This window comes from Dromiciops gliroides, chromosome 2, assembly GCF_019393635.1.
Source record: "Dromiciops gliroides isolate mDroGli1 chromosome 2, mDroGli1.pri, whole genome shotgun sequence".
Taxonomy (NCBI): domain Eukaryota; kingdom Metazoa; phylum Chordata; class Mammalia; order Microbiotheria; family Microbiotheriidae; genus Dromiciops; species Dromiciops gliroides.
Window position 1 is genome coordinate 557,384,503 of NC_057862.1, and position 11,706 is coordinate 557,396,208.

Sequence of the window (11,706 nt, forward strand, 5' to 3'; positions counted from 1 at the left end):
TCAGTTTGCCTTCAATCTGTGACTAAGAACTGGGTAGTTGGAGATAAAGCTGCCAGTTGCCATCTGTTTCTGTTTCAATGATCTGCTATAAGTTTGGGACTTCTTCCGCTGGTGCACAGCCTCTCTCTTATGTTGGGGTGCTCCTTACAGTGTGTTCCTTGGCCAGACCCCTTCCCCAGTGTCCACAGACTTCTCTGTCTCCCTAAGCTGCCATGAGCTGGAAAAATGACTTACTGTGACTTTTTCTTGGATTTCCCCAACAAAATTCTGTCTAATGTTTTCTAGATCTATTTGAAGGAGGTTGGGTGTTTTTGGTTTTTTGTTTGGTTTTTTTTTGGGGGGGAGGGGTAGGGAGCACTCTCTGTACTTTTGTAACTCTGTATACTCCCTGTACTTCTTCCAGCTATTCTGCCATCTTCCCAAAGATCTTTTGTCAGATCTAACAGCTGTTTCTCACTCCTCGTCCTTCTTAACCTCTGTACAGCCTTTGACACTGATCACCCTTTTCCTTGATACTCTTTTTTCACTAGGTTTTCATGATACTATTCTCTCCTGGTGTCCTTTGCTGGATCATCATCCAAGTCATGCCCACTAACCACAGGGGTCCCTAAAGGATCTGTCCTAAGCCTTCTTTTCCCTCCCTACTACCTAACTTAGTGACCTCATCAGCTCCCAAGGTTTCAGTTATCATCTTACACATGCAGATCATTTCATATAAACAGCAAATTTTATGCAGGACCAAATCTTACCTCATAAGATAAAGGAAGCTATTTAGTCAAGTGGATACAGCTCTAAACCTCAAGTCAGGAAGATCTTAGTTCAAATTTAGCCTCAGCCATTTACTAGCTGTGTTACCCTGAGGAAGTCACTGGACCTCATCTGCTTCAGTTTCCTCATATGTAAAATAGAGAGAAAGCTAGCACTTACCCCTGATGTTTTGAGGATAAAATGAGATATTCATAAATATATATATATATATATATATATATATATATGCCAGCTATTTTATCATTGTTATTATTATCATCCTCAAAACTCTCCTATGGGGTCAGTATGTTATTATTATCCCCATTTTATACATGAGGCAACTGATACTTATACAAGGTCACAGAGCTCATAAGAGGTACAGTCAAAGTCAAACTCAGGTATTCTGACTTTCAAGTCTAGTTATCTTTCCACTGTATCACACTAGTGATAGAAAAAAGGTGCAACAAATCATAACTTTTGAAAGTGGATTACATGCTCTATTCTAGTCCAAAAAGTACACTGTGTTGCTATTTCATATTCTATGACCTCTAGATCATATTTTATATAAATACCTGCCCAGTCTATTAGTCGATCTACACACGTAACTTTCTCTTCTAAAAGATGTTTTTTAAAGTTTGTCTTTGCTGAATTATATTCTATTTGTCCCTGAACTCTACAATTAATTAAAACTATAATTAATCATGAGATAAGAACAGATATTTATTTATTTATTGGAATATTAAGACATCTGAATAAGGACACTGTAAAACAACAGTAGATGATAGGTGTTTTCAATGAATTGTGATATATAATTTATTAATAATAACTCTACTCACATATTTCTATAATGCTTATTCCCTGCTGTACATTTTAACTAAACCACATGTTCTCCAAATTGCTAGACATGCAACCATGCAACCACACATCTGCACAAACCACTCACTCCATTTCAAAATACACACTCATTTCTACCTCTTAGAATCCATATCTTTTTTCATTGCTAAACTCATGTATACTGTCCTTGAAGATTGGCAAAAAGATGCCACCTAAGAGGCAGACTGGTAGTTACAATGTGCACTGCACTTGGAATCAAAAAGTCCTGGGTTAAAATACCAACTCTAACACTAGCTATATGATCTTGGACAAGTCACAATTCCAGAGCCTCAGTTTCATTTGTAAAATGGAGATAATAATGGTATCTTCCTCCCCAGGTTTTTGTTAGGTTCAAATCAGATGCTTATAAATCATTTTGTAAAGCCTAAAGCTTTGATGTGAGCTATTATTATTCTGCACCTCAATTATCTTGCATAACTTAACTGTGTCAATGTTCTATCCCCAGTAGAATGTAGATTCCTTGAGGACACAGATTATTTTGTTTTTGTCTCTGTACCTCTAGTGCCTAGTACTATTTCTTGAGTGTAATAGATGCTTAATATGATTGTTGAACTGGATTTAATTTCAATTTTTTTCCAAATTCAACTATTAATTAAAAGTCAAGGTTATCACATACAGCAAATTAAAAATAAGATTAGTGCTCTCACACTCTTTTTATTATCTGTTATCTAATCACTGGGCATCACTGGCATGAAAATCAATACTGACTTGTCATATTACCAGTGGCAGTCAACAGCAGTAAAAATCATAGACTGAATGAGACAGAATTTTTGAGTTTCAGGACTAGATTAACTAGTTGAATCTCCTCATTTAAACAAGTGGCTCAACCAAAATTACAGAGCTAACAAGAAACTAGAATTCAGACTTCCAGACTTAGGGCTTTTTATTAACATTTATAAATACTTAATTGTAAATTATTTATTAAAATAATGATTAACTTCATTTTTTAAAGTATAAGACCAATAAAGGACTAATTAGGCTCCTTATAATTCACCAAGTTAAATTTACTTGAGAGAAGATAATTCAAGTAAATATAAAACATAACAAAAGTAATATTTACTGTATAACTACTACACCCTAAGGATTGGAAATAACCCTGATATGGAAAGTTAGACACCAATAAACTTAGTTCCAAAAATACTACTTTATCTAGACTATAAAATATGAGAGGGGGCAGCTAGGGGGCATTCAGGATTCAGGAGGACCTGAATTCAAATCTGGACTCAGACCCTCGACACTTACTAGCTGTGTGACCCTGGGCAAGTCACTTAACCCCAATTGCCTCACCAAAAAAAAAAAGAGAGAGAGAGATAAAATTTGTCAATTCAGAATCATAAAGTTGACTGGCTGACATCCTTAGGGATGGGCACTTGTCAGGTTTTTGTCTTTTTGTTGCCAATGCCTAACAGTGCACAGATCATAGCAGGTACTTAATAAATGCCTGATTGATAAATATAAACAAACCTATAAACAAACTACCCTTCTGCAAATAATACTTATACTACTATCACAGGAAAGTGAAAAGTATTTTCCCAGTACTGAACAAAATTGCTATGTTATATCTTTATTAGTTACACATAATAACTGAATACAGTCATGGCAATACCATGTTAATCAATTTCTCTGGCTGATAGGAAAACTACCTTAGGTAGATAAAAATTGTGGAGAAGGTAAAATTTTGCCAATAATTTGTTGCCAGTAACTAGACGATGACTATGATCCATACAGGTTGGGGTTGCCTATAGGAAATGTTAAAAAAATATTCCTTAGAACTTATTAAATGTACTTTTTTTCAAGAAAAAGTAATTTTACCGACATTTTATCAACCCTTTTTACTAACCTTTCCTTATGTGGAGTTATTTTTAAGCTTTTTTGTTGCATATACTATTCCTCTAGCATTCAAAATCATAGTCCAGTATCTTTTTCAATACTTTATAGATTTTTCTGTTAAAGCATTCAAAAGTTGGCCTTCCCACTAGATGGGCAACTGCTATTACTTCATTTTCAATTACTTTTGTAGTAAAGTTAAGCTACAAAAATTGTTTTGGGATGTGTGGTGCTTTTTTTTTTTTAAAGCAATACATTTTCATCCTATTAAAACTAGATGTTTCCAAAAGGTTCCTAGCTTCCCACTCTGATAAAAGGCATTCTGGAAAAGCTTTAGTTTTATCATTTTAGGTGATCCTTGACTGGAAATCTTTTCTGGACCTCAGCTCCTTCTCTTCTAACCTTCTTCTCCAGTCCCATGCAAACATACACACCTGTATACTAAAGATGTTATCCTCATCCCAACCTAAATGGACATTTGAAGATGGAGATTTTAAAGGAGACAAAATAGAAAAAAAAAAAATCTGTCTCATATGAAATTGTACTGTATGTAATAGAAGTTGACACAAGATAGCAAAATCTCCCAGGACACCAGCAACTTCTTAGTTCTAAGACAGGGATTCTTAACCTTTTTTTGGGGGGGGGCAGGGGGGAGGGGGCATCATGAACTGGACAATCAGGTGAAGCTATGGTCTCCTCAGAAAAAAATTTTTTTTAAACGCACAAAATAAAATGCATGGAATTACAAAGGAAACCAAAGGTTAGTGAAAATATTGATTTTCCCCCCTTCCAAGTTCTCCCACTCTATGAAATCTGTCCATGGACCCCAGATTATGAACCACTATCTTGGGGGATACAGTCCCTTTCTCCTAGAATTAAGAGAGGGATAAGGTCACTGATATCTATATAGGATTGTCTCTGCCCTAAACAACCTCCAAAGCTAAGCAGGGGGAGCAAAAGAGAGAAAAGTAAGGTAAAGAGAGGGAGATGGAGGGCAGGGATAGGGAAAGAAGAAAAAAGAGGACGGGAAGGAAAGGAGAAAAGAAGGACGAAAGGAAAAGGAAGGGGAAAGACGGAGGAAAGAAAAGAAAGGAAGGTAAAAGGGAGGGAGGAGGGAAGTAGAAAAGGAAGGAGAAAGAAAAGATGGAACAGAAGGAATGGGAAGGAAGGAGGAAATGAGAAAAGGAAAAAAAGAAAGATGGACGAAAAGAAAAGGAAAAGGAGAAAGGGAAGGAAAGCGGGAAGGGAAAGGGAAAAGGAAGAAGAAAACGGAAAAGGGGAGAGGGAAAGGGGGGAAAGAAAGGGAAAAAAGAAATTAGAGAAAAAGAGGAGGAGGAGGAAAACAGGAAAGAAGGGAAGAGGGAAGGGGGAGAGGGAAGGGGAGGGGCGGCCGCTCTCGCTCTCAGTCTAGGCGCGCGCAGCAGCCGCCACCCCTCGCCTGGCCAGTGACAGAGGACGAGGGAAGCCCCACGCTAGACACCACCCCCAGCCCCCCCAACCCGGGGAAGGGGGCGGTCCCGAGGACCTTGACCACCCCGGCCCCGCCCCCGGCCTTGGCCCCGGCCCCCCCTACCTGTCCCTCAGCGCGCCCTGGAGGCGGCCCAGCTTCTCATAGTAGTCGGGGCCTGGAAAGGGGCCCCGCGCAGAGCCCTGCGCCATGGCGCGCGCCCCCCACCCCGTCGCGTCCGTCTGCGTTTACCCGGAGAGCCTAAGCGACCGCCCCGGCATGCTCTGCGTCTCAGGCAGCCCCTCCCTCCCGCGCGGGAGGGGGCCGAAGAGCTCGGCTACTACGGGCTGGGCTGCTGTGGGCTAGGGGACGCTGCGGCGTCCTCGGCTCTAGCCCCACCCCAGGCTCCCTTCCCAGGAACGCGAACGGGAGCGAGTCTGTGGATTGAATGATTCTCCACGGCCAACTCCGTCCTGTTGCCACTCGTGTTCAACTTGTCCACACGCGTGAGCGTGGAGTGGAAGCGAGGGTTGACACCGTCCCCAGCATCGGAGTGCGTTGTCCTAGGGCCAAGCGGCCGCTCTTGTTCCGCTTGACCCCAGAAGGCAGAACCACCGGCCTAGTGGCTATTCCTCCATCCCCCGAACCTAGCCGTTTTCTCTGGCTGTCCCCAGTTCCTAGAACCCCCTCCCTCCTCTTCTCTGCCTCCCAGCTGCCCTGCTTCCTTCAAGTCCCAGCTAAGATCTCAACCTTCTACAAGAAGCCTTTCCTAATCCCCCTTACTCTGTTATTTCCCATTTATTTTGCATACAGCTTGCTTGTACGTAGTTATTGGCATTCCTTAGACTGTGAACTTGAGCAAAGACTGCCTTTTGCCTTTTTTTGTACTCTATAACTGCTTTTTGATTGATCAGAGTATGAATGCAGAAATCCATTTTAAGGCCAGATCTGTATAATAGCAATTGCCCTGATAATTTAGGGTACTGAATTTGCTGGAAAGAATATTTCCACTAGTAGATGTGCCCCCTTTGAGGGTAGAGATGTGTTCTTACAATTTATATATCTTTATCTATATATATATATAGTACTTTGTACATAATAGGCACTTAAGTACTAGTTGTATTTGACATGCATTTCAGAGGTATGGGTAGGATCACCATTTTACAATGAAGGCATTAGTGGAGGGTGTAGGATGTATCGATACCATTACTCCCATTTCACTGGTGAGAAACAAGGCTATAGATTTCCCACAGCTAGTTAATACTGAACCTGCAATTCAAGCCCACTTCTGGTATTTTTGTTTTTTAAGCCTCTTAAATTCACTTAAATAAATGTCTATTAAAGTGTCTCACGGATTTTTGTTGTTTCTCAGTCATTTCAATTGTGTCTGACACTGATTCCATTTTGGGCTTTTCTTGGCAAAGATACAGGAGTAGTTTGCCATTTCTTTCTCCAGCTCATTTTATAGTTGAGGAAACTAAGACAAACAAGGTTAAATGACTTGCCCAGGGTCATACAACTAGTGTCTGAGGCTAGATTTGAACTCTGGAAGATCTATTCCTAACTCCAGGCACAGAACTCTTTCCATTTTGCCAAAAGATTGGCAGAGACCAGAGCATGTATCTTTCATAACTATGGCTTCAGAAGTTCTTAAACAAGGGATAGAGGTTAGTTATCACAAAGAATCAAATAGGTTATTTTGATTAAATGAATTTGAAAAGCTTTTTCAGGAACAAAATCAATGTCAGTAGGATAATAAGAGAAGCTTCCAATTAGAGGGGAAAAAAACTTTGCATCCAATTTATCAAGTTTTCATATCTAAGATATATAGGTAACTAACACAAAGATCAAGAGCTATTCCCCACTAGATAAGTGGTCAGGAGATATAAAGTTCTCAAAATAATTGCAAAATAATAACCGAATGAAAGATTGTTCTAAATCATTAATAACAAGAGAAATGAGAAGGTGACAAGAGATGGGGGTAGGGCTATAGAAATTCTGGCATATGAATGCACTTGGTGGGTCTGTAAATAAATTGAATCAATCATTTGGAAAGCACTTTACTAAGAATGTTACTAAAATGTTCATGCCTTTTGACTCAGAGGTCCCACTGCTATAGGAATATACTCCAAGGAATTCAAAGATAGAAAGAAAGCTCCCATATAAAAAGGAAACTTTTTAAAGGACTACTACTGTGTTGTAGCAAAGAACTTGAAACAGAGTGGATGACCATGGCTTGGAGAATGACTAAATGAACTGCCATATTGAATGTAATGAGGTATCTTGTAATGTAATATGGTCTAAGAAATGAGGAATAGGAAGGATACAGGAAGAACTAGGAACTGAAGCAAATTTAAGTTAATAAAACAAGGAAAATAATGCACACAATAGCTACAACAATACAAATGAAAAGAATAACAATAACAAAAATAATACTTGAAATAAAAAGAAAATGACCAAGCTTGGCCTCAAAGAAGAGATAGGAAAATATACCTTTCCATCTTCACTGAAGAGGTGAGGAATGATAGGTGTGAAACTTCACATATATAATTAAACTCAGTTAATGTGTTGTTTAGTTTTATGGGACTACTTTTTTTCTCCCCTTCTCGTGTTTATTATAAGGAATAGACCTAGTGAGGATTGGGGAAAGAGGTATATATCTTTGGAAATAAAAAGATAGGCAAAAAAAATTTAAGTATCTCCACTAGTTAATTTTAGCTATTGTTTAACCTACAGTTACTTTAAAGAATTTCATGGCTGGGCTGTGAAAAAGGGCTTTTAAATAGCCAGAAGATCCCATCCTCAATAACCAGTATAAAGACCCTGATTTCTAGACAGAAATATGTAGTACAATAACTCTGATAATTTAGGTAAAAGTAGGGTTTTGTTTGAACTACCACAGTAATTACATCAATCATCTTTGTTTTGGTTTATATTGACCTGGCTGGAGGGTGCTTACAAATGTCCTCTAGTCACAAGCTGGCCCCAGACTTTGTAAATCATTAAACTGCTAAATATTTTGATTTTCTCTATAAAATATGTCTAGTGTCACTTTGCTTATAAAGTTCTTTGAGATTCTAAGATGGGAGACACTGTATAAATTTGCATGAAATGATTCAGGCTAGCTTTCCTGCTTTCAATATCATAGAAATAGCTTCTGTGCAACTCTATCCTTTCAGTGATTGATGTTCAGCTGAAAATCTCTATTATGTTGTTGGAATTAGCACAGAATGGCAGTTTTCTTAGGTCTTTTAAAAAATTGTAAAATAAATGGAAATTCTAGTATCACTTTAGGCCATATAACTATATGCTTATGAAATCAGAAACGTATTTTTAGAATAAAATTTTAGGTTCTCATACAATCAATATAGACATTTAACAAAGTATGAACTGATTTAACACATAGGATTTCATTAAATAAAATGAACACAGTTAAAAATGTCTTGCATTTCAATAGGACTTTTAAAAAGCACTTTACATAGGCTTTTATTTTTATAAGAATTCCATGAGGTAAGTAAGGCAGTTATTATTTTCTTCATTTTAGAGATGGGGAAACAGGCACAGAACAGTAAAAATGACATGTTCAAACTGCCAAGACTGCTAAGTGGCAGAAACAGGGGTACAAACAAAATATGTTTCCAAACTATTAACTCAGGGGTTTTTTTCTCCATTATTATGTTTGTTTACATTTACTTAGTATATAGCTTGTATTTCCTTATGTGTGTGCATATTATTTCCCCTGATAAAATGTGAGGTCTTTGAGGGCAGGGACTGTTTTATTTTTATCTTTTTATCTCCTGTGCCTAGCACATAGTAGTCAGTCAAATATTTATTAAGCACCTACTATGTGCCAAGCATGGTACTAAGTGCTGGGAATATAAATTAAAAAAAATTTTTAATAATTCCTGCCCTCAAAGAACTTACAATTTAATGAGGAAAGAAAACATATAAAAGGAAGCTGAAAAGAGAGGGAGGAAGTGGAAGAAGGGGTGGTATCCATGGGGACATGATGGAAAATTCCAAAGAAGTCCAAAAGCACTATAACCTGTGGGAAATGGAGAGAAGATCATGTTGAGCCCTTTCTTAAAGAGAGATCAAGTTCATAGCCCTGCCCTCTAGTCAGAAGTAAGCATATAATATATAGCTGTTGACTGATTTTTCACACTGCTTTGAAATTTTCCCCCTCCCTTCATCCTTCCCCTCCCTACTGTTCTTGCATCCTAATATAATTATATCAAGTTATCATAATGAAGAATGACAAAATACATGTTATAGAGACTCTTCATGCTTACAATGATGGTTTCATAATTGGCTAAAGAATGTAACTTACCACATTATTGATAGATAGCACAAGAATACCACTACCCTAGTTCTTAGGCAACTTAAAACAAATAATGTGTTTTCTATTTCTTCTGAAATTTTGAATACCACCACTACAACCCACATTGGACTCTGCCCCACAGTCACCCTAGTGAATGGGCTAGTGGCTTGTCTTGCCCAGAACCAGGCCTCTAAGCCATTTTCTAGCCAGGTCCAAATCATCCCTACCTCCATCTTCATTCCTAGTTCCCCTTTATGTGTTTTCTTCCACTAGAATGTAAGATGCTGATGGTCAGGGACTGTCTTGCTTGTTAGCTTGTATCCCCAATGCTTAGTACAATGCCTGGCATATAGTAAATGTTTAATAAATGTTCTAGCTAGTTGGCTAGCTGACTACAATTTATTTTGTATCTTACTTTGAATAAATTGATTGTCTCAGAACCACTGGGAAATTGGTTTGTCAGAAATTAGTGTAATCTGGGCTTCTCCGGGCATATCTAATTTTAACATGGAGACTCCCTTGAGGGGCCTTTTGTGCATGCCCACTTTACCTAACACAGAGCCCACTGTATTCCTTACCACATGGAAGGAGGTAGCCTTCTCTGGCTGCCTGTGTCCCTAAAATGGATGGGATAAAGCCATTCACTCTTTTTTTCAGCTGTGATCTATTCTGCCATCTTTGCAGCTGTGCTCTTCTCAGAAGCTCTTTTCTGCTGGGTCCAATCTGGAAGCCACGAACTGAACCAGTGAAAAGAAAAAGAAAATCCTTCCCACTCCTCTCCTCTTCTTTTACCCTGGCTCTTATTTGTTTCAACCTCTGTGGTTTGTTCTCAGTTTTAGATCCTAGAGATGATGCCCATGGGCCCTGAGTTTGAGTCATTGTGATCATGGAGCCAGGATTTCAGGCAGGGGGTGGGGTGGGGTGTAGCAAGCCAGCCCAGGATGGAAATCCTGAGAAGCCAGGGTGCCTGGGACTTGAACCCCCATCCCCTTCCCCAGGGGGGGTTTGGACTTGGAATTTGTACTATGCTGTCTGGGAACCAATCTAAGGTATGAACCTAACCCCTTTCTATTTCCCAGAGAATGAAGTTCAGGAGGGAGGAGGATTATGCATCCCACAAGCTGGAGGAATAAATCTGTACATTTGTTATTATACCTCTTAAAGTAAATATTCTTCTGTAAGGGTTCCTATGTTATATTGGATTTGGATGCTTAGGTTTATACTATATACAATAAAAAGATCGAAATGAATGTGTGAACTAAATATAAAAAGTCTATAAAATAAAGGAAAATGAGGAGAGGAACCTTTTAGATCTCTGGTTAGGGAGAAAATTCTTAAGCAAGAGATAAAGATGGTCATAAAAGATAAAATAAAACAATTTCAGTTAATTAAAATTAAAAAGCTTTTTGCTTCAGCCAAATCAATTGAGATAGACTAAGAAGAGAAACTGTCAATTGGGGATTTTTTTGCATCAAATATCTCTGATAAAAGTCTAATATCCAAGAAGTTTATGAGAGATAATAAGACCAAGAGCCATTCTCCAAAGGATAGTCAAAAGGTATGAGCAATTTTCAAAAGAAATGCTGATGATCAACAACCATATTAAAAACACTTCAAATCTGAAATGATAAAAGAAATGAAAATTTAAAAAACTCTGAGGCTTCTTCTCATAGTCATCAAATCAGTGAAGATGATAAGAGACATAGTCAATGTTAGGGGGACTGCAGAAAGATAAGCATACTAATACATTTGGTGTCACTGTGAATTGGTCCAAACAGTTTCAAAACAGGTTAGAATTATTTGAGAAATGTCACTAAACTGTTGATGGCCAGATATCACAAGTCCACCTATGATTAGATGTGGTAGGTACAACTTCTACTCTGTATAAGCTAGACTAATTTTTATCCTAAAAAAAAAACCAACAACAACAAAACCACCCTTAGCACTTGATTAGGCCACAGTACTACAGCTCAAACAGTTGATGTAGTTTCCTGGCTCCTTAAGTATAAATGTGCAGTGTACGAAGTGTATGTTCCTCAGACTTGACAGATGTCTCAATGCTGTACTAGTCCACAAATACACTCTTCTGATCAACCACACTGTGGCAAATGCAGAAGTGAAAAGAACTGTTCCCACCTGAACCAATGTTGTATTCCAGCTGAATAACTTTTCCACGATACTGTTAAGTAAACTAGACAACTAGGTGATGCAGATAGAAGGCTAAGCCTGGAGTCAGAAAGACCTAAGTTCAAATCCAGCCTTAGATACTTACTAGCTGTATGAGCCTGAGCAAATCACTTCACCTCTCCCAGCCTGTTTCTTTATCTGTAAAATGAGCATAATAGCACTTCTCTCACAGGGTTTTTGTGAGACTCAAATGAGATAACGTTTGTAATATGCTTAACATAGTACCTGGCACTTGAGTGGTTATTTCCTTCCCTTCTTTTTGGCAAAATTATAGATGGTTCAC

The 11,706-nt window shown here is 38.4% G+C and overlaps 1 protein-coding gene across 6 annotated transcripts in view; it reads right to left on the minus strand.

Annotated features, from left to right (window-relative positions):
• KIZ (kizuna centrosomal protein) overlaps positions 1 to 5,186 on the minus strand; it is a 234,001-nt gene extending 228,815 nt beyond the window's left edge. For 4 of the 6 annotated variants that reach the window (XM_043989452.1, XM_043989450.1, XM_043989451.1 and 1 more), the window contains exon 1: positions 5,042 to 5,186. In XM_043989452.1, coding sequence (XP_043845387.1) covers positions 5,042 to 5,127 — 86 coding nt within the window. In that variant the 5' untranslated portion in view covers positions 5,128 to 5,186. The remainder of the gene's footprint in view (positions 1 to 5,041) is intronic. The other 2 variants (XM_043989453.1, XM_043989455.1) reach the window with 2 other exon arrangements.
• Positions 5,187 to 11,706: the final 6,520 nt, after the last annotated feature.